The sequence below is a fragment of the Rhopalosiphum maidis genome, chromosome 2 (genome assembly GCF_003676215.2).
Source record: "Rhopalosiphum maidis isolate BTI-1 chromosome 2, ASM367621v3, whole genome shotgun sequence".
NCBI lineage: Eukaryota > Metazoa > Arthropoda > Insecta > Hemiptera > Aphididae > Rhopalosiphum > Rhopalosiphum maidis.
The window spans coordinates 34,323,740-34,346,139 of NC_040878.1; the positions used below are offsets into that span (position 1 = coordinate 34,323,740).

Below are 22,400 nucleotides of genomic sequence, written 5' to 3' on the forward strand. Positions count from 1 at the left end.
ATAAATTCGTTGCCATAGTCGGATAGACAAACCCGAATCAAAATTGTTGGGGCTCAAGTCAATATTATTTTTTTTTGGACCCGATGAAAATGAAAAATGAGTAGTATAATTGTATTTTTATTTTCATAAGACATCAAAACATGTCATAAAGTACTCAATTAAAAAAAAATTCTAGCTTTTCAGAAATTAATTTTTGTATCACATATTCACATCGTACAAACAGAATAGATTTGGTACAAATTTAATCTGAAAATTTGAATGATTTGTAAAATCTCAGATTTTTTTTAAATAACTATATTCATATTAAGGATTGGAGGTATTAGATATTTTTTTTAATTGTAAACATAATATTAAATTATAGATGTATGGTGTAAAATAAGATGACTCTTAAAAAAGTCTCAAGCCTTGTAGTCCGTATGTCCTCTTCCCATAATCAGGATTTAGGCATAATTTTTGTTTTACCTTATATGAATTATGGTCATTGGCCGACTTGTGATTGGTTTTAACTGCTTAATTTTTTAATATATTTATATAACTAGTTGGTAATATAGGAGTATAGGATATTAGTGCTGAAGTTTGATAAAAATTGTATTGCCTATAGGATATTGTAATTAAAAAATATTGAAGCTGTGTATAGTATTAATACATCTTGAGTTAGAGTAATGGCAGTTCCAGATCATAGATTAGTTAAGAATCAAGGCTGTTTTATCAATCACGGCAATCTGTTTTGTTTTTTATATATATGCACTATTGCACTTAACGAAATAAATAAATACGTATACACTGTACACAAATACAAGTAAATCAATCTGGCAATAGTTAATATTTGAGTTGAAAGTCCAAACTATAGGGTATGGTCCAAAAAATGAATTCAGACATTTTTTGAGCTGTACTATTCATAATACAACAATGACATACTATATAAAACATAATAAAAAAAATAGACAACATAAATTGCTGCGTAGATTACAGAAGTTTAATCTAGCAAATGGTGTTATTGTGTTTTATCCTTATCTCTCACATAATACCTAATTTCAAGAAGTCAATGAATTTACTATATTATAAATTTGGAAATAATTAAGATTTGTCATCTAATTTAATGCAAAATAGACAATACCCATTAACTAGAATATCTTGACAAAGATTACGTTTTGCCTTTATCAAGGCAATTTACTATTACCATTGATTATAAATAGTAAATACCTACTATTGTTCTGTGCTACTATATTATACATAAAAATATAGAATAGGTTTATTTATAGATAATAAGTTCTATATCTATATATCTGTGATATAATAATCAATGTTATTACCTACAGTTCAATAGTACCTTTTTCTACCTGGCCATACAATAGTGCCAAATACAGAGTGTATCATCTATGGACTAATACTTAATAGTAAAAATTAAAATGTTAAGTGCATCTTTACTGAGTATCTTATTAGAGGAAAGTATAGACAATATATATCTCAATAAACATCTAGTCAGTAGTGCTTCTGTAATTGCTTCAATGAAGATAATAACCAAAAAATCTATCAGTCTTCTGAAATTATTCAATTTTCAAGTATTAATCTATTTCGGAACAATGACATTTATTTTTTATTTTTAATATAGTTATTATTAGTTTAATTAAAAATACTACATTAAGAACTGCAATAAATGATAATACATTTTTGGTAAGTCTGAAAATAATATTGTCATAAAAATGTAATGCTTACAATTTTGTCAAAGAGAATTAATTAATACAGAGTAATAATGAAATCAGTGCCGGTCTTAGGCAAGGGCCTCGAGCTTCCGTATGACATTTTGGGCCTCGTAGGTATTCATGAAATTATTCATTATTGTATACTGTAATATTTTGGCAAAAATAAACAAAGAAAAGAATATGATTTGCTTCAGTCCTCGATCCATCCTAAGGCCGGCTCTGAATAAAATGTAACATAATATTGAACTGTTACCTCTAAGTTATTAACCCATAACCTCTCGAGTTACGAGAAATAAAAACTAAGTTGCCATAGTGGAACTTTAAAAAAATAACTTTAGTATAATAATGGGCAACACATGCTACATTATTTACTGTCATATACTACACTATATACAGGTATTTAGTCTCAAGTGTCCATTGAAATTATTATAGGGTGTTGGGCACCCATTAGAATACTGGATTTTACGGGGACTTTGTATTGACCAGGGACTACACATCCCCCAAATAATGCCTATGATACCAAGGTACTCATTAAGTTTTCTAAAACCTAGTACCTATGCCATATACTACTTAACACTGATTTTATGATATGAGCATTTAAATACTTAATACAGGTTTATTACTAAGTTAAATAATTTAAAAAAACAACATATTTATAAAATTCAGTTTAATAATATAGGTACAAAATGAAATTTTTACACATAATTATAAAGATTATTTACTTGTTTAATCCAAAATGATGGTACCTGAGTCACTATTGTCATCATCAGAAACAACTAAAAGAGTACACAAATAAATTCAATAATTAAAATTAGTTAAAAAATAACAAATAATTTAAAAAAAAGAGATTCAAATGCCTAAAACATTGATATAGACTGTAATAACTAATAATAATTAAGGTATTTTTCAGTTATTGTTAATATTTCAATTTGCTATAGTGGAATAATATATTTCCAATTTGTTTTCACAAAATTCAATTGATATCAATTCTTTGGACTACCAATACATACATTTGACAACTTTTACAAATAGCAATCAAGACATCAAATAAAATTTCAATTTTTATATCATAACTAAGTTTATTATCTGTCTGACAAAAGAATATCAAGAACAATTCCATTATTAAAGGTCATGGTGTCTTATGATGATTCACAAAAAAATTGATTTTTGTTAGGCTGCTGTAAATGGAATGTTAAAAGTTTTGACTTGGACCAGAAATCAGGATTTTTATACAAAATTAATTACTTTTTGGGCGCTCTAGGACAATGCATTCAAAGTACATAATATGTTTTATATATGAGTACTTCAAGGTTAAGACTTTTATTATGCATTTTCACTATATTTTTCGTGGTAGAACACTTTTTAGTATTTAATTAATTTTAATGCATTGTATAAGCTTTAAGCATAATTAGAAACTTTAAAATATTATATTAAAAAATATTATTTTCATAATATTTAATATTTGCTTTATTAGATTTTAGTTATTTTTCATCAATACAAGATGCCAAATGCCTATCATTATATTTATAAGTGCGGTAACATCTTTATTTATCTACAGCTATTTCAGACATGGTGTCGACAACCAAAAAGTACTAACTTACAAATAATTTAATGAAAGTATGAGCTTAATAAAATAATTATATTTTACAAAACCCAAAATACTTACCATACTTGCCTATAACAGGTCTAATATCATCTAATTTATAATGACTAACAACTTCAACACTATCATCACTTGATGATGATGATTCGCTACTTTCAGGATCAATGACAATTAAATTGTCATTTCGTTCATTTTGTTTTACATAATTTGTTTGATGCAAATTGTGAGAAGTTGTGAATGCAGTTCCATCAGTTATCTTAATCACTTCTTGATCAACAACCATTTTTTCTAAAACACAAAAATATTTTGAAATACCTATCAGTTATTTTGACTACAAAAATTAATAAATTGGGTAAATAGAACAATTCTTTATTGTTTTGTAATGTTGCAACAATAGAAAAAAAAATCTTCCGATGCTTATAACTTATAAGTGTATACTTTCTTTTTTCAACTTGCAAATCTTTAAATTTATAGATAAATATTCAAATAATTAAGTGTATTGCAGTTGTTAAAAAAGGTCAGTCATAACTATATTCAAATTGTATTATAAATACAATTTTCATTACAAGTCTACAAGTATTCCTATATTAATAATATAAAAAGTATTGTCAACATTTTAAACTAATATAAATCTAGTGACTGTGACACCATATTTATTCAATTAATAATCAAGTAAAATAAATTAAAATGTTTACTATGATATTGTAACTTGATTTATTTATGAGGATAGATTCAAGGCCCCTCCCCAAAATTAATTTCCAGTTATGGCCTTGGATAGATTAGATAAAATTGGGATAAAAAATAAATGATACAAATAATTTAAAAATAAATTTTAGAGCCATATACTTACAGTAAATATCATATATATATATATAAATGATATCCTACAATAATAAATAAATAAAATGCTATACCATCAATTTCTTCTATTTTATTTTCTCGATTGGATGGGCCGACAAAATTTAATTTATCAGACAAACATAACTTTAGACCATTATCTTCAGAAACAGCTGGTTCTAGACCTTTAACTGATTTACTAGAACTACTAGAACAAAAATAATATATTAAACATATGCAAAGATTAGTTACTAGTACAATTGACAAATCTTTTAATAAAACCAAAATACTGTTGTATTAATACAGTAGAGCATCGATTATCTGCACTAATTGGGAAGTGGGTGAGAATAATCAATTTGTGCAGATAATCAAACACCATTGAAAATTTTAAAATTAAATTAAAAACTAATTTACTAGATATAAATAAAAAATTAATAAAAATATATGTTATGTATTTATTTGAAATAATAAAAATTTTTTTTTGCAAATCACTCACTATATTGGAGTGAGCCATAGTAGATAATAAAATAATCTTGCATTTCATAATATGTACACGTTAAAAGGAACATAACGAATAATAAAACTAAAAATAAATTTGTACATAAACATTTTGTAGTGCAGTTAATTGACGTACGAATAATCGATGCTCCACTGTATATATTTATAAATTAGATTAAAAATTAAATTTTCTTTGAAATAAATTTGAATAGTTAACTAAACTTGTTATATGTGTAATAAAACCACATATTATTGTTAAGAGAAGTATGCCTACAGATAATACCCTACAAAAATATTATGATTAAAGTTTAATTAATTAAATTATTATTAATCTTACCGATTTTTAATATCAATTTGTATAGCTGATTTTATTTTATCTACAAGTTTAATAGCCACGGAAGCTGCCTGATTGGAACAGTTCATAAGAAGATCCTGACTTAAAGAAGCACATCCTTCAATGTCAACACCACACATTTCTCTGTGGTTGTTAAAACAAATAGACAATTTATTATCACAGACTTTGTCTTCCAAAAACGATGGATCCAAAATAATGAAATCACTAAAATCAAATCTGAATATTAATTATAAAAAAAACTATGAATAACACAACAACAAAACATACTATTTTTCAAAAATTGCAAAGTTTACAATTACTGGATGATGATGAAGTGATAATGGTATAGGATCTCTCTCTGAACTAGAATAGACAATTACTTTTTCTCCAGTTGACATAACATCTGGATGCCGAAAATGCATCAATGCTGCTAAGGTTGCAATTGAACAACATCCCAAAGTATTACCATCCATATTCAAAACACTCAAATCTACTTTAATTTTCCACACCTAGAAATATTTAAAACATAATTTAAGTACATACTAACATATTTACAACATATTAATATAATCTAAATAATCTCCAGTATAAAAACTTTTAAGAGTCTTAATTAATACTTTAACTTTATGAATTAAATTATTTTATTTAAATTAAACTGTGTAGGATTAGGTTTAATTGGCAATTTAAAAATAGATAAAGTTAATATAAATTTATAAATTATTATAATTATAAAAATTATTAGTAAACATCAATAATTTAATATGTTTATAAATATAAAATCATCTAATAATTAATAATTTAAATAATAAAATAAAGTATACCATAATAACGGTAATACATATATTAAAAGATATACATTTTTTATACTAATTTTAACGGAATTATGTACAGTATTATATTAACACAAAAACACTTATCAATAATATATTTTTTTATGTAGTATGTTTTTATGTAATGTATTTTCTGTAGTTTAAAATATTTTTGAATCAAACATCTAAAAAAATCTTTGTTATTTTTTGGTTGCTGCTATATTTTAAGCATATTAATTTTATTAATTTTTATAATAGGGATCTATTTTACACAATCAATATAATTACAAAAAATAAAATAAATTAATCATACTTTTTCCTCGGCAATTATACATAATGCTTCAAGATCTATACATTTTGAATCTTTATAAAATCTTTCTAAAACTTGATTTATTTTTGTTAGATCGTTAAGCTTGTTGTCTCCTGCTAACTCAGCAGATATTTGCAGTACACCTTCATTTGGACGACTATTGTTAGGTTGATATATTTCACAGCTAACTTGAGCAAAGACACGTGTACAACCAAGTGTTACTAGACAATTACCCCAGTCTAGTCCAAATTCAATTTTTAATGGTCTATATTCATCTTTTTTACGACCATCAAGACGCTAAAAACAAATAATTTAAAAAAATTATTTATTTAAATTTAAAGACACACTTGACCAAATAATAAAAATGTGAAACAAAACTTCAAATAAGTAATGATGAACTTACAATTTTTTGAGATGCTGCTTCCAATATGAACATTTTTTCACAATCTGATAAAGGATTTAAATTCATTGTAATGATTGTTTCTACTGTTAAATGTTACAAAATTGACTTTTAACACGTCCGTATAAATCCACCAACTCGTTTGGTCAATAATTTTTTGACAAAAACTCAAATTTTTACTGTTTATTAAAATGTTAAATCTTATCTCTTATTGACTATTTTAATGGTATACTGGTTTTGGTATCACTAATAATACTTTTTTAATACATATCTTTTTGAATTGTTTAGGTAAAGAACAAAATGTATATGTCTAATGTTGAGTTCAGTTAGCAGGTCCTTTTGCTTCTACAATAAATTCTATGTTTGTTGCCTAAGTTTTCCGCAAAACTGAAAACACGCGGTATTTAGTGCGAGCTGTTATCATAGAACGATAACGTACGCTGGACAAATTGATAATATAGTAGACGGTCTTAGAATAATGTTCATGGTTCAAATATCCATATCTGTGGTATTATTGTAAATTGCAATACCGTATATCTTAAACCTGGTTTACAGTGGAAAACAATAGTAATATTATGATAAATATACTAAATAATCAACTGATAATTTAATCAAATTGTATATTTTTTGATTTTTTCAATAAAATGTACAGATATATAGAATAAACTATACTCTATAGTCTATATTATTATATCTGTGATGAAATGAATAAAAAGCACGAATCTTATATCTTAATTCGTGATAAAAAGTGTAAATGGAAATTATTAAATTCTATAATTATTTCTTCTTATTTTTAAATGTTCAATAGATCAATTCTAAATAATAAATATTCTACCACATTGATAGACAATAGTAATATAATGTATTATTTCATTTTCCTAATTAAAAAGTTAAATGAAACTTTACATGTTTTAATGTAATTTGGAACAAAATTTTTTAATTACTGATTTTTATTTAAAGTCCAAAATTGGATTCATTTATTTTTAGTTTTTATATGATATAAAGTATTAATTTGAATTACCTTTAAATAGTAGTTAATGAATTTATCATCTAAATTTAACTGGTTATTTCAATTAATTTCCAAAGATACTTATTTTTATATAAATGATTTGAGCCCATATAAATTACCAATAAAGATATACCAAGAAATTATTAATCATCACTTATCTCAAATATACTGGTAGATTTTTATTTAAAATAGCTTTTGTATTTTAATAACCTTTCTTTTTAATTTATAAATGGCAATAGGTATTCATCAATATTTTTCCTACGCTAAATTAATTTCCCTTTTTATGTTTTTACTCAATTATTATTTGAGTATATTCAATTCTTGTAATTTAAAAACTACATAAAAATATATTTATAAACTATCTTTAGAATATAAATTCTGATTTTTCCATTTTTTTTTTTTTTTTTTTTTGTTAATATGTAAACTAACAAAGTATGATAAACTGTTTAAGTGACTCCTGAAGTACAACTTAATTATTCACTTAGATTACTACAACACTTCTGACTTCATTTAATTGATTTACTTATATTATTAAAATATTTTTGTGTATACGAGTAATAACTGTAAATAATGAAATGATAAAATTGAACCATATAAATATATTACATAAATTCCAGTTTTGAACATTAAACAATTATAAATGTAATATTGAATTTAAGCTTATGACCCTGTGTAATTTGGTTTTCGTTTTTCTACAAATGCCAATAGTCCCTCCATTCTATCTTTTGTTGGAATTATCTGACTATAACAAAATTCTTCAATGGCACAGCCATTATTTATGTCTACTTGTTGTCCATGACTGATTGCTTTTTTAGCCATCCTTACTGCTAATGGTCCATTAGGTAAAATCTCTCTAGCAATTTGTAAAGCACAATTATAAGCACTTGTACCCTTTTCATTTTGTTCACTTACTCTGTTTACAGCTCCATATTGTAAAGCCTGCTGTGCATTAAAAAGTCTAGCAGTATAAATCAATTCTTTGGCAAGTGAACCGCCAATTGCGCGTGCTAAACGTTGAGTGCCACCAGCACCTGGTATTATCCCAAGTCTAGTTTCTACTAATCCAAAAATGGAATTTGAAGCACATACAATAAAATCACAACTTAAAGCCAATTCAAAACCTCCACCTAATGCAGCACCATCGACAGCTGCAATAACAGGTACAGGTACATTTTCTATGACATTAGCTAAATTACGTATATCTGATACACGCTTTCCAACATCAGAAGATGGTAATTTTAAACGTTCTTTTAAATCTGCTCCAGCACAAAATATTCCATTTACAAGACTTCGAAAAATGACTGCTTTTGTTTCATTGTCATTATACAATTGTCTAAAAGTATTTAATAACTGATCGACCATATGCTTATTAATTGCATTTTTTGATCCTGGTCTATTAAGACCTATGATTACAATACCTTTATCATCATTTGTTAGTCTCTCGACATTGACTAATTCTTGAGTATGTTCTTGAGTTGGTTTTGTAGATAAACTTTTAAATATAAAACTTTTTTTGTTCAATTTTGACAACCTATTTATAGTGAACATTTTAAAATATTTTAATGACTGTATTATATTATTTAAAACTTATAGATATCACATAAAATTATTTTGTAATTTAATGGATTTAATTACTAATTAGCTATTTTACACTTGCTTTTATTACTTATTAGTTTATTACTCAATCATTCATTAGTTCATAACATAAATATATAATGTTGTTTGTTTCTATGATAAGATAAAATATATTTATCTAATAAGTTTATCTACTATAGTTCATAATGTCATAAGTTTTGGTTGCTATAACAACAATTTTCAAAACAACTAAAAATTATTATATTTAATGCATAAATAACAGATAAGAGTATGAATATTTAATTTAAATTACTATAACTATTGTTATACAATTATATTAAATAATCATTCAACTTCTTATTAAACACATTTAAAAATAAGTACACTATAAATAAATAAAATCTAAGATATTATATTTCCTTGTATATGAAAATCTTTACTTCATGTCGAAAGAAGTGTTTCCATTATGGTTGGAAGATTTATCGGAGTGAGTTGAAAATTGATGTCAACATTTAAAAAAAATATAACAATGATTTACTCAGATTTTTAACTATTGTATACTGTCAAATACATTTTTTTTAATGAATAGTTATGATTTTCAGGAGAATTGGTAGTTCTCGAAATGTATCAACACGTTCCCGAAGAAATCGAAAAATATCAAATGCAAAAAGTGCACGTCTTAGACCAATTGAACCTGCAGTCCTCATGGATATATCTCCAACAATATCGAATAGATCAAATGATTTATTTGATTTGCTTGATGAAGGCATAGATGTACAAACACAACGTAGGGAAAACTCTGCCCGTTATGGCCGGCGAGCTATATCTAATATTAAAAATATATCTAATCAAACTTTACATTATGTTCCTGATGAAATAATAAAATCTAAAAAACCAACAAACCAAATTAATGAAGATTTTCTCGAACAGTCTTGGACATCTTTAAACTTTTTTAATCGCAAACAAAAAGGAAGACTTACTAGCAAACGACAAGGTAAATTGTATTAAATTTATATTTATACTTATTTGTATTGTAATAACAATTTGACAATGTACCTTATAAATTAAAATATTATTAATTATTAGTACCATTTAAATTAGTTATAAATTATTTTATTTAATATATTTTTAAATAATCTATAATGTTTTTTAATGATTCAATAAACTATAATAGTATAATTATGTAACCTATTACATACTTATAGATCATAAAACACCAATGAGTTTTGGTATGGAATCTGAATTTGACACACTAATTTCAAAAAATGAATCCCAATCACATACACCATTTGTAATACCTGAACTACCATCTGGGTCTACATTAAAATTGGATATAACCAGTACATGGGGTGATCAACATTATGTTGGCCTCAATGGTATAGAAATTTTCAACAATAAAGGTCAATTAGTAAATATTTTAAAAGTATGTGTATCCAATATTCATAATATAGTAAAATTTAAAAATAATTTCATCAATTTTAAAATTTTTTTTTTTCAGATTTGGGCTGATCCATCAGATATAAATGTTTTACCAGAATATACATCAGATCCCCGTGTTGTACACAATTTGATAGATGGGATTAATCGAACAAGGGATGATATGCATTTATGGTTAACTCCATTCACACCAGGTGCTCATCATTTTATTTATTTAGAGTTTGATGGAGTGCATACAGTAGCTATGATCAGAATATGGGTAAGTTAATCATAAATTAATATAATATAACAAATTACTTATATTATTAATTATATTTAAATAAAATATTTATAATTTTAATTATTCAAATAGAACTACAATAAATCAAGAATCCATTCTTATAGAGGAGCCAAAGATTTAAAAATGTACCTTAACTCCGAGTTAATATTTCAAGGGGAAATTGCTAGAGCATCTGGTGGAATTGTAGGATGTACAGATGCTTTTGGTGATGTAAGTTTTTTAAAATGAAACTTATAAGTTATGGCTAGTTAATAAAAAAAACTTAAAAAACTGTCATTCAACAATGTTTGACATAACAGTATTGAAGTCTTTTTATCCAAAGCAAAAGTTGACTAATTTTATTGATTATCTTGTACTTAATTTAATTTAAATTATTTATTTAATATGACTATGTAATATATTATATTTGGCTAGTATATTGTATACTATTATACTATACATTTTGTTCTGTAATCATATAAAATAATATATTTTTAAATATGTAGATAATTCTTCATTTTAATTTTCATTAATTGTTATTTATACTGATTTTAGACAATATTATACACATTAGATGATGATATATTGGAAAAAATTGCACAAAATGATACTTCATATTCAATATTATTAAAAGCCAACAATACAGTTGATTCTATTTCAGTTGAACCACAACAACGTCCTCTTACAGCTGATACTGGAGTACAAAAAACACAAAAAACCTATTATATTTTAACAATTTAACATATTAAATTTATTTTAGATTATCAGACCTTTAACATGTGCACAACCAATTGTTTCAAATATATCTTCTGATTCTTCTGAATCTAACTCGAAATCTCAATATCAAATAACCGGATCAGTATTATGTCAACAATCATTGACTATTACTATTATTTCAACTTGGAATTCATTAGATAATTCAGATTCACTAAATACCTTTAATATTGTTGGATTACTAGGATTAGAAGTATTAGGGGAGACTGGTGACTTAGTTAAAATAGACAGTATAAAATGTAATATTGATACATCTAATGTAGACAAGTAAGATATTTTTTATTTTAGTATATATTTTACCAACAACGGTATTAATTCTGATATTATGATTAATATCTAGAAATTATACACATCTTTGTTCAACTTTATTTATTATACATGAAATATGTAGATGTTAAAATGTCAAATGTGATTCTTATTAAAATTCTCATTATTAAGCTTAATTCATAATGTCAGATCTAATATTAATAAATCAATACATGTAAAGTCTGATATATTGAGTGCAATTAAAATTTTTAACATGTTTAGATTATTAGAATGCCATATTACTGATAAAGATTGTGATATGTGGACTTGTGAGTTACCAGATGAGCCTTTAACTTTGACATTAAACTTTTTAGCTCCAGTTCATTTGTCAGCATTGGTTATATGGAATTATAATGGATTAACAGAAAGTTTAGACTGTGGAGTATGTTTTATTTATTGTTTTATTTTACGTATAAAATGATAATTTATTAACAGGTTAAATTTATAAAACTTAATATTGATGATCGAGAATTGGTTGAAAGAGGTATAGTTCAAGTAAGACGTGGCCCTGGACATTGCAGATATAATTTTGGTCAAAAAATCCCTTTACTTCCAAAGCATTGTCCTGCTCGATCTAAAGAATTAACTATTGCAAATCCTAAACATCATATAAGTATGTATATTTTTACTTTACATCTAATCATAATTTGTAATAATAATATACAACCTTACAATTATTACCTACTTAGCTTATATTTACATAATACCAAAAATTTTAATAATAATGTAGTTACTGTTTTGTATTATAAATATAAATTAAAATCAGTTATCTGTAATATTAATGTTTTTACTGTCGGTATTATTATTATTATTATGTTATTACTTTCTGCATAAAATATAATTTAAAATTTTTAGAAAAATAATTATTATTCTGTTTTATTAGGAATAAATAATCCTGATTATGAGCATGTAACAATTCCAGTTGGATTTGTTTATCAAATTGCTTTATTATCAACTTGGGGTGATCAATATTATATAGGCTTAAATGGTATCCAATTATTTGATAAATTGGGACAAATTATATATTTGGATCCTAAAAGTAATACAATTTGAGCTAAATAAAATATTTAAAAAAAGTTATTTATAAAATATTTTGTATAATTAAGATATTAGTTGTTGGCCAAGCAGTGTAAATATACTAAAAAGTAACAAAAATGATATCCGTACACCTGAAAATCTTATTGATGGGATCAATGATACTATGGACGGCTCCCATATGTGGTTGGCTCCAATTTTACCTTCAGAGGTTTAATTTTGTTATTCATTATACAAACATAATTTTTAAAAGTATATCTAATTATTCTCTATGTATAGGTCACCAAAATTTATATAGTTTTTGATGAACCTACTTATGTCTCCATGTTCAAAATTTGGAATTATGCAAAAACTCCTTTAAGAGGAGTAAAAGAATTTGCTGTAAGACATTAATATATTTTATAATAATTGTTATATAATACATTTTATTATTTTTAAACAACTTATATTTGTTTTTTATGTTTATAAAGATTTTAGTAGATGATCTTCTTGTATATAATGGGATTTTAGAATGTTTTAAAACTACATCAAACTTAAATCAATATTCTACAGTAATATTTGATATCTCCAAGGAGCAAAATGAAGCTATGTTTGATTTGTCAATGTAAGTAAATGCTTACATATAAATATATGTAAGCTGCATGTATTTATATTTTTTACATTTCTTATATGTATTTTATAAAATTCACAATGTTCACATAATTTGCTATTAAGTATACAATATATTGGTTAAGATACCTAAATAGTATAAAACATATCAGTCTAAAAAAAAGCCATAAAATGTGATATTGTACATTTAATGAAAAGTCAATAATTTCAAGCATTAATATTATCATTGAACCAATCAATACTATAAAAAAATACATTTACTATTTTTACGTATGAAATAATATAGATTTATTGTATAAAATAAAGCCATTGTACAGGAAATAAAGAACAAATTAAAAGTCAAATAATATAACTGTAAAAACATTAAATATATATATATATAAAATAATAATAAAAAATATTTATATTAAATTATCAAGTAAAAAAATTTATTGAATGAATTTGGTTTGTGTCTTACAAAAAAATACTTCATTACCTAAAATTAACTTAAAAATTAAATTTAAAAATGAGTTTAAAAATATAAAATATTGTTTTATGTGTTTTAGTGCAAATGAATTAAATAGTTTGAATATTGAAGGCATGTTATTAGACAATGTTGTGGACCAGTCACAGAGACCATTTACATCAATGTTGCCATCTTCGAGATTAATAAATTAAGGTTTCTTGAATATTCTAGATTTTCCTACAATATTTATGTAGTTATGTTAATGTTCAACTGATATTGGATATAAATTGTATAGTTGTGTAAATTACCTTTAAATATTTTTATAATTTTATTATTTGTAAATGTTAGACAAATTATTTATTAAAAAATCCAAATTGGTTTATAGCTTAAAATGTATTATATATTTTTTTCTTTTCATAATTCAAATCCTGGTGACTGCTACACTTATGAAACACTAAGAATAGATATGTACAGCTAGGTATTGAACCAGTTAGGTTCAAGGTATTTCTATGATACTAGTTTCATATTGTTCATTTCATCGTAAACTCTTTAGCATTGAAAGTTCAAGTACTTCCAAATGTTTCACTTTCAATAGATGTATTCTGAATTGTCACTCATTAATATGTGGTAATCTATAAAGTTTTAATTCTATAGAGATCGTATAAAAATTTAAAAAATATAGGATTTATCTTCTATTAAATGAAAAAATATAACATCGAAAAAATTATATATGTTTTAGATGATATTTATGTAACACCCTCATATTGGCTATGCAAATATTATTTTCAATTATTTAAATTAAAACCTTAAAAGTTTATCCAGTTTCATAAATAAATTACATACTTAACAATAATATTGATGACTCTTCAGTCCTCAATTGATCATTAAACATATTATCGGAAATAAAGACTTATTAAATATTCCTCAATTCCTCATTATTCCCAACAATCACAAACGTTAGAAGTGAATTACGTATTATTTTGTCGGAATTAATACAAAAAATATGAACCAAACCAAGGATTACACATGATAAACTCTATGGGAGGAACTGGGTCACGACACCATCATTAGACAGAAGTCGTGAAGGGGGGTAGTAAACCACCGGAGGTGGGAGTAGTTAGGGCAGTAATATTAACTTTAAGCGATATGAGGGACGGCGCGTACGCAGTCCCAGCTACCAAAAATTATGCGTCCGAGGTATCCACATTAGGGATACTCGCAGGGGTCAACCAACTCTATGTGCAATGAGCAGGCCTCACCCTGGAGGAACCGCCTATTTGATCACGGTTGACCTCCACGCCAGGTAAGTATGCTCGTTTCCAGTTTCCAGGGCCACTATATGCTGTGCGCGGTCCGCGTCGGCCTAGTACCCCGCATTCGACCTGCCCCTTTACAGCGGGCCTCGGGTGCGGTGTTTGACTCTTTGGGACCGTTTGCGTCATACGGTGCGTACCGAACCGTCATTTTTTTGACGCCGAGCTTGATCCGACGCACCTTAAGCGTACCAAGTCTTTAAAAAATCGTCCGTCATCCGGTGAACATTGACCGGTACCGGTTTAACGCCATCTACCGGCCGTATCCGTATCGTAGTCCGTGGGCTTGACTGTTGGCGTAATAGAACTGAAACTCGACCCGCTAAGGTTTTACGGTACGTTTTCAACGTTCACGCGACCCGACCGTGTCTTAAAGTCGACTATATGTAGCTACGTCCCGATTCGCGCATACCGATTTCCGTCGCGTCCTTGTTTAACGGTCATGATTTTCCGTACGCGCTCTAGTAATTCTCCGCCAGAGCGCATACGGTGTACGTATTTTCTGTTAACCGTACGTAACGTTACGCGACGTATTGCTGCTGTTCAAGTTTTTCATAAAATATATCATATTATTATAATGTATTATTATTACAATGTATCTTTGCGTCGTTAATAATAATTAAAGCAATACAATTGTCCGACTAATTATAATTTGTGAAACAGACGAAAACAAATTTCAACGATCACTTGTGACACTTGTTGCAAATAATTGGCGCATTGTTTATTGTTTTGTATTACCATACTGTTTATACATTAATAAATCCAAATGTATTTAAATGTTCAAATTAAAATCACTGAATGTCATTGTACGTGTTTCGCGTTTGTAATTTGTAATTAATTCTTTTGAATCACATTATCATATGTCATCACAACAATATCTATATTAATATCTATACTGTATCTGTATAGTAAAATTGCAAATTGTGTTAGCAATTGAAACTTATTGAAAACTTATGGCGTAAAATTACAATCCGAATTTTTACTTATCTAATAAGTAATAGGTACTTACTGACTACTGTTATTCGTCGACTAATGATTGACGAACGACGCTATTATTTCGATCGTTATAAAATTCGTTTGTATATTTATACATCACAAAACAATTTGTATAAAATTTGAAAACTTATCCACTAGATTTACTGTATTATTGATTAGTGTTTTAAAGTTAATATTAACTGCTCTGCACTATGCAGGCACTTTACACTTAACAATATACATATAATATAAACACTGAGATATGAGAAAATTTTACAAACAAACAACACGACATATACTTTTGTTTTTAGTTAGATTTACAATTTTGTATAACAATCAATTGCCTTTAATATGTTTTGAGAATTTACATGGTAATATCAATCTGAAAAGTAAGAAAATTACTTGTGTTTTTCGTGGGTATTTTAATTTTTTATAATGTTATAAGAATATATTAAATATTACAATTTAAATAGTCTCATATGAATACATTTTATATGATGTGTTCACTGTTCATTAGATTACTTTGACTTCACTGCTTATATAAAACGATACGATTTTAGCCTTTAGGCGATTTTTATACTGATATAATATAATAGATATGCTATATATGTTCATGAAACAATGTACGTATACATATTATTATATTGTAACAATTAATATCACGTAGTTGTGTCTTAAGAAGTAAGTTAAATAAATAGGTGTTAATTTTACCTACATTATTTAGTCACGTTGTCACGTAACACACGTTCAACTTACCTTGGGCCCCTCGGGGTATTAGAACTATTATGTGTTATATTTTTCACTGTTCTTATATTAGTTATTTTACATATAAGATAGGTATTGTTGTTAGAATATATTTTTCCGACATTTCTGTTTACTTAAGCTCATTACACAAGTCTATAATATAGACAAATATAATACAATAATATTCTAAAGATTAAATGTAATTTTAACGTTTCGTAAATATCAATAACAGGTTGTTTTCAAACACTCGAAATATCTTTACATGCATTTTATGTCGTTTAAAAATGTATTTGTTTATACTTGTCGTCACGAGTCATTAATTACTTCGTATAGAACATCAGACACCCAACACGGTATCGCCAAAAGTTCACCAAATACTTTTTACATCGTTAGTACCACTTGCCAGCGTAAAATATTTTGGCAAGTTTTAAATTCGTCGACGTATCTATCTGCATTTCAGGAAAGACAGCAATGTCTAGTGTTAAATTTAGAGGACGTTGCGCGTGCGCTACCACTAAACATCTTCAAAACTCTCGCTTTCAAACGGCCGTGTCCCGGATGTTTGGTGCACATGCGTGCCCTCGTATAATTCCTGTAATCCACTCTTTCCCCTCGTAGCCATTAAACTGAGTGGTATGAACTAGGCCCGTGACTTTCAGTTTATGGGAATGTGCGTATTTTAATACAACCCTGTGGAACAACCTAACGACGCTAAGTCAATTGTGCCGCGATTTACGAGATACTTGTGGCCGTGTCCGGTACTCGGTACCGGCTGCCAAATGTATTCCGCCGGTAGATAGCGGTGTTATCGTATTCCGTCTGATTCCGATCACTGACGGCCGCGAGTTAGCCGCTCGTGGACCACGACTGCGATGCAAGCAGCCTGCGACTATGACACGATCGCCGCCGGGCCGGTAGCAATGGATCTCAGTTGTGTTGGGACACCGAGCGAACCAAAGCTGGCGCCGACCGAAGCGCATCTGCATCACAGTTCTACACCGGTGCGACGGGCTGATCGCGTTACTTAACCTGTAACGCAACGGCTTTCGGAATACTTACTTGGTGTCGAGGTCAACCGTGATCACCGAGGCGGTTCCTCTAGGACGAGACCGTTCCATTGCACATCGGGACGGTTGACCCCTGCGAGTATTCCAAATAGGAATATCTCGGGCACGTAATTTTTGGTAGCGGGACTGCGTTCGCGCCGTCCCTGATACATTATTTTAAACTAGTCTACTAATTAATGTTAATTATTAAAACATATATTCCTCCCAAGAGTAGTTTTTTATATTTTATCGGTATGCCGTTTCGTCGTGCAAGTCCCCCTATAATCTATATATACTCTATATAGCAAATTTACAATGTTTGAGCTCAGTGTTTTCTAAGTCATGTTATAATTTATCACGATTTGTATTCTGCATTCAAATAACCTACACCACGTTAAATGTTTACAATACGAAGATTAAAATAAATTTTAGTCTTTATGGTTTATAACACTTCATTTTTTAAACAAAATATGTGCCTGATAAATATAAATATTTAAAAATACTTATAACTAGCTTGAAATATTAAATATCACGAAAACCCATCCGGAATGAAAATCTTTTACTATAAGGTTCATGATAAGTAAATTTGCTCCAAACAAAATTGAAACTGCTGAACGTATATTTTGGTATGTAATACGTTAGTCAGATGGAGACAACAAAACCAGGTTAACAATGTCGTCGGGATATTTCCCAGTTCAAACAAATAATAATACTTGGAGTCATTCCCATTTCCCGTTTATGACTAAAGAGAAATATTTTGAATAATATCGATGTTGAAAACGTTATTGGCATTATTAAAAATAAAAGTAATTAGTTATCAATATATTATATTTTTTATTAAAAAAAGTATGTGTTTATATACATATTTATTTAAAAAATAACTGAATACCTATATCGAGGACAAAACGAATTTAATGACCCGTAGAATAGTATTCTTAGTCCGCCAAACCGTGGATAGTAGGTATAATATTGCTTGCTGAGACATCAAATATCGGATTATTATTTAATGATATAATATATGAAAGTTCTATAACATAAGTCGTTGAAGATATTATTTAACTTATAAAAATGAACCAATATTTGATTAAATCTAGCTATCTAGCATTGGCGTAACTACGAGGGAAAGCAGTGGGCGATGCCCCCCTTCATCGACTGTATTAACAATATAAAAATGAATAGTAGTTATTGTTAATAGTTGATTATGTTTTTTTAATATTTTGGGTTTGCGCCCCCCCCCCCATTTTAAAATCCTGGCTACGCCACTGTCACCTAGGTATTATGTGTTATATATAGTGTAAACATAGAAAAGAGACTATAGACTCTATAACAATATTATTAGTTATTTAGTTTTCTACATTGTACGTACTTGAATTTGTATGTATCAAAGTGGCCCTCGGAAGTTGAAATGCATACATCACTTGACTTATCAAACCGTACTCAATGAGTGGTATGCGACTCAGTGATTGGAATAGGGATAATATGCTGGATAGTAGACATGATTGAATTATTTTGCTACATTTAATTGATTACTTCACTCGGTAAATAAAAATACACTAGAATTAAATTATTAATAACGAATAATTTGTGCTGCAATTTAAAACTCCAACGATTTTATTTTCTTATCCGTGTTGAATCAGCATGTATTTTATCGTTGTTATAATTTAAAAAATGACATTTAGTTTCACGTTTTCCCTTTGGCGTTTGCCAAAACGGTGCGAGTTGTTCAATGTTTAAGTAATTTGTGAAACTTGCCAAAAATATAACTTTTATACTTTTTATAATATTATAAAATATAATTAAACTTACTTTTTTAATATTAATTCGATTCAAATTTGTCATTAATGTCTCCTAGAGCGCGCTGTTAATACCAAAGATAAATAAAATATCATCAAAAAATTTCATAAGTTTTGAGTATTATTGCAACGAACTATAATTGGTTTCCAAATTAATACAATAAAATCGCCATGTTCATCAAACTCATTGTAAAACTATGTAAAATAATATGCTCATTACAAAGAATTCAATTTTTTTCATAATTCTACTCCTCATTTACTATATTTTTATTTTTAATTTTCTATTTCTTGTTTTAAGTAAAATTATTAACAAACATCAACAATAGCATCGAAGAATAATTACGATTTAAATAAATATTTATTTTATTAACTTGTTTAAAATCGATATGATAATTCAATAATTCAATCTAGTTTATCAAATTTAATAAATCTACGAGACTGAGATTGATTTGTATATAGGTCCATTTGATCTATATAGGTATCTAGTTATTATATATAAAAAATGGAATATGGCCGAGATTTGTTATTCTACTTGCAAACAAAAATAGATTTTAATTAAATGTCGCTAGGATTTTATATTTCTGGAAAATATTATGTATGTTGCTGAACTTGAAAGTAGAACACATTGCTATTTTCGTGACTGCCGTTAAACGAATCCTATCTACTCACTCTAATTATTACGGTTTTGTTCATTTATAACATATACAATTATATAACTATTTTATTTGAATTATTCTTATACATAATACATTGAACATGAATTCACGATAAAATAATGACCATTGGTTCACGTCATTCATGGTTGGGTAAATAAGTTTTCTTAAGATATCCAAGTAATGTTTATTACCTGCTTATTATTTAAATAATAATGGAGTGCCTTAGTCCTTTAGTATATTTTCGCAATCTAATTTATTACGAATCATATAATTCAAGTTAATTTTGTGTATTATCTACAACCCTACACAATACATTAAAAAATAACACCACCTATAAATGATAATGATACATTGATACCTACCTATATTATAATTGTAAACAAATTTGATATATTGCTTACTATTTTAGTGACGTATATTTTTAAAGTTAAGTATAATTATAATTAGGTAACTAATATTACACAGAAACATTATAATAATATACATTAATACATTATACTTTATAACAATGCGATGACAAAGTATTAATTGTTTTTTATTGAAAGAATATTAAAATCTAATCCACGATAATGAAGTAGGTACTTTTACGAAGTATAATATGGTATATCACATGAATAAATATAGTAGTTTTTATTTTCGAAAAAGACCACTAACTATAACTATGATTTTATCTCTGTATAAATTTGTATACATTTTTACTAAAAAGGAAGGAATAATAATATTTTTACTTAAAAATGATGTGTATAACTATTACTTTTAGTCTATCTACCTATCTAGTATAGAAATATAGTTATATGTACACTATTTAATACCTATAGGCTATAGCCTATATGGCAATTCATAGCCAAATATAGTATAGGTATCTTACAACACTGTAAATATTTTTATTTTCCTCGATAATTTATCCATCTGAGTCTGACACAGAGTTTGAATAGGTACTTAAACAATTAATTGATTATTTTAGAATAATCATAAATTAATGAAAGTTATTAATCTCAAACAATGTATTTTCAGATCATATGAATACCCAGGTAATTTTGTGTTTTATTTCAAAACATTACTACTATATATATAATATAAGTTATAATTTTACTTATTGAATCTTATATAAAATACCTACATATCGTGACTAATATGAGTATTGTTGAGTAATGACTCTCTATATACAGTAATTTATTTATCACTATATAACTACTATAGTAGCTACATAATATATAATTAAAATAATGTTATGATGAGTCATATACATATAAATTAAAATAACTACTACTTATATCAAGTTCTAGAAATCCGAAAACTTGATTTCACTTTGCCATTTTGAAACCTGGAAACTTAACGGTTTTAATACATTTAGATTTGTTTATAAATATTTATAAATTAGTATTTATATTTATAATAATAATAATAATAACAAATATACTTAAATAAACCTAATAGCTGTATAATTTAAAATTTTAGTTTTTACGTATTTAAACATAAACAGGGTAAAAGGTATATAAATGTTTTTTTTTTGTTTTTATTTGCTAATATTATAAATTATAGTTATCTAATTAAATAATATATTATTGGTATATTAATATTGATTCAAAATTATTTAGTGTTTTTGTAAACTAACCAAGCTAATTTAGGGTTCAAGTCGTTTTGCATTCCATTAGTTCATTTTAAATTTTAATACTCAATGAAAGTGTATATTTTTATAACGAATACTATAACATAACGAATACTAACTAGGTTACGGTAGCACCAGTGCCAGAGCCAAAAATTACTTGTTATATACTTGACACTTGTATAAGCTTTTAATATTTATATACTTAAAATGACAAGTCGAAGTAGATTTTTTTGAGGCAATTATCGACTAAAATGGGGGCGTATATACTAGTTGCTATCGTCTATCGGCTATCCACTTAAATAAGTTAAAATTATACTCATT

General features: G+C 26.8%; 3 protein-coding genes and 2 non-coding genes across 7 annotated transcripts; 2 read left to right on the forward strand and 3 right to left on the reverse strand.

The window, feature by feature from the left end:
- Nucleotides 1-2,353: 2,353 nt before the first annotated feature.
- On the reverse strand, nt 2,354-6,950 carry LOC113552854 (exosome complex component RRP45-like). 2 transcript variants are annotated; one of them, XM_026955841.1, is made up of 7 exons: nt 6,498-6,950; nt 6,098-6,391; nt 5,264-5,484; nt 4,979-5,200; nt 4,221-4,348; nt 3,370-3,594; nt 2,354-2,479 (listed from the first exon to the last, which is right to left on the reverse strand). In XM_026955841.1, exons 1-7 carry the CDS (start codon nt 6,561-6,563, stop codon nt 2,430-2,432), a joined length of 1,206 nt encoding a protein of 401 aa, XP_026811642.1. In that variant the 5' UTR covers nt 6,564-6,950; the 3' UTR covers nt 2,354-2,429. The 2 variants fall into 2 exon arrangements, with proteins under 2 accessions (XP_026811642.1, XP_026811641.1); XM_026955840.1 differs by having other exon boundaries at nt 4,221-4,351; nt 6,498-6,563.
- A 1,129-nt stretch (nt 6,951-8,079) lies between these two features.
- LOC113551551 (methylglutaconyl-CoA hydratase, mitochondrial) lies at nt 8,080-9,104 on the reverse strand. Its single transcript, XM_026953848.1, has one exon. The coding sequence runs from the start codon at nt 9,049-9,051 to the stop codon at nt 8,164-8,166; it is 888 nt and encodes a 295-aa protein (XP_026809649.1). The 5' UTR covers nt 9,052-9,104; the 3' UTR covers nt 8,080-8,163.
- On the forward strand, nt 8,509-14,264 carry LOC113551549 (protein KIAA0556-like). Of its 2 annotated transcripts, none has more exons than XM_026953847.1 (14): nt 8,509-8,663; nt 9,681-10,072; nt 10,284-10,501; nt 10,577-10,774; nt 10,868-11,005; nt 11,330-11,473; nt 11,535-11,815; nt 12,077-12,236; nt 12,290-12,467; nt 12,738-12,893; nt 12,961-13,100; nt 13,169-13,270; nt 13,360-13,493; nt 14,044-14,264. In XM_026953847.1, the coding sequence occupies exons 2-14, from the start codon at nt 9,784-9,786 to the stop codon at nt 14,153-14,155; spliced, it is 2,250 nt and encodes a 749-aa protein (XP_026809648.1). In that variant the 5' UTR covers nt 8,509-8,663; nt 9,681-9,783; the 3' UTR covers nt 14,156-14,264. The 2 variants fall into 2 exon arrangements, with proteins under 2 accessions (XP_026809648.1, XP_026809647.1); XM_026953846.1 differs by lacking the exon at nt 8,509-8,663 and adding an exon at nt 9,421-9,565.
- An 827-nt stretch (nt 14,265-15,091) lies between these two features.
- Nucleotides 15,092-15,254, reverse strand: LOC113555322. Its single transcript, XR_003405346.1, has one exon. It is a non-coding gene; the product is annotated as a U1 spliceosomal RNA (small nuclear RNA).
- A 2,772-nt stretch (nt 15,255-18,026) lies between these two features.
- Nucleotides 18,027-18,188, forward strand: LOC113555324. Its single transcript, XR_003405348.1, has one exon. It is a non-coding gene; the product is annotated as a U1 spliceosomal RNA (small nuclear RNA).
- Nucleotides 18,189-22,400: the final 4,212 nt, after the last annotated feature.

Coding starts and splice junctions, on each gene's coding strand:
- LOC113551549 (XM_026953846.1), top strand. CDS start 9,522: ATGTCGAAAGAAGTGTTTCCATTATGGTTGGAAGATTTATCGGA. Junction 12,237..12,289: donor CAGAAAGTTTAGACTGTGGA/GTATGTTTTATT, acceptor ATTTATTAACAG/GTTAAATTTATAAAACTTAA. Junction 13,494..14,043: donor GCTATGTTTGATTTGTCAAT/GTAAGTAAATGC, acceptor TATGTGTTTTAG/TGCAAATGAATTAAATAGTT.
- LOC113552854 (XM_026955840.1), bottom strand. CDS start 6,563: ATGAATTTAAATCCTTTATCAGATTGTGAAAAAATGTTCATATTGGAA. Junction 5,485..6,097: donor GTATAATTGCCGAGGAAAAA/GTATGATTAATT, acceptor AAATATTTCTAG/GTGTGGAAAATTAAAGTAGA. Junction 5,201..5,263: donor TTTGCAATTTTTGAAAAATA/GTATGTTTTGTT, acceptor ATTTGATTTTAG/TGATTTCATTATTTTGGATC.
- LOC113551551 (XM_026953848.1), bottom strand. CDS start 9,051: ATGTTCACTATAAATAGGTTGTCAAAATTGAACAAAAAAAGTTTTATA.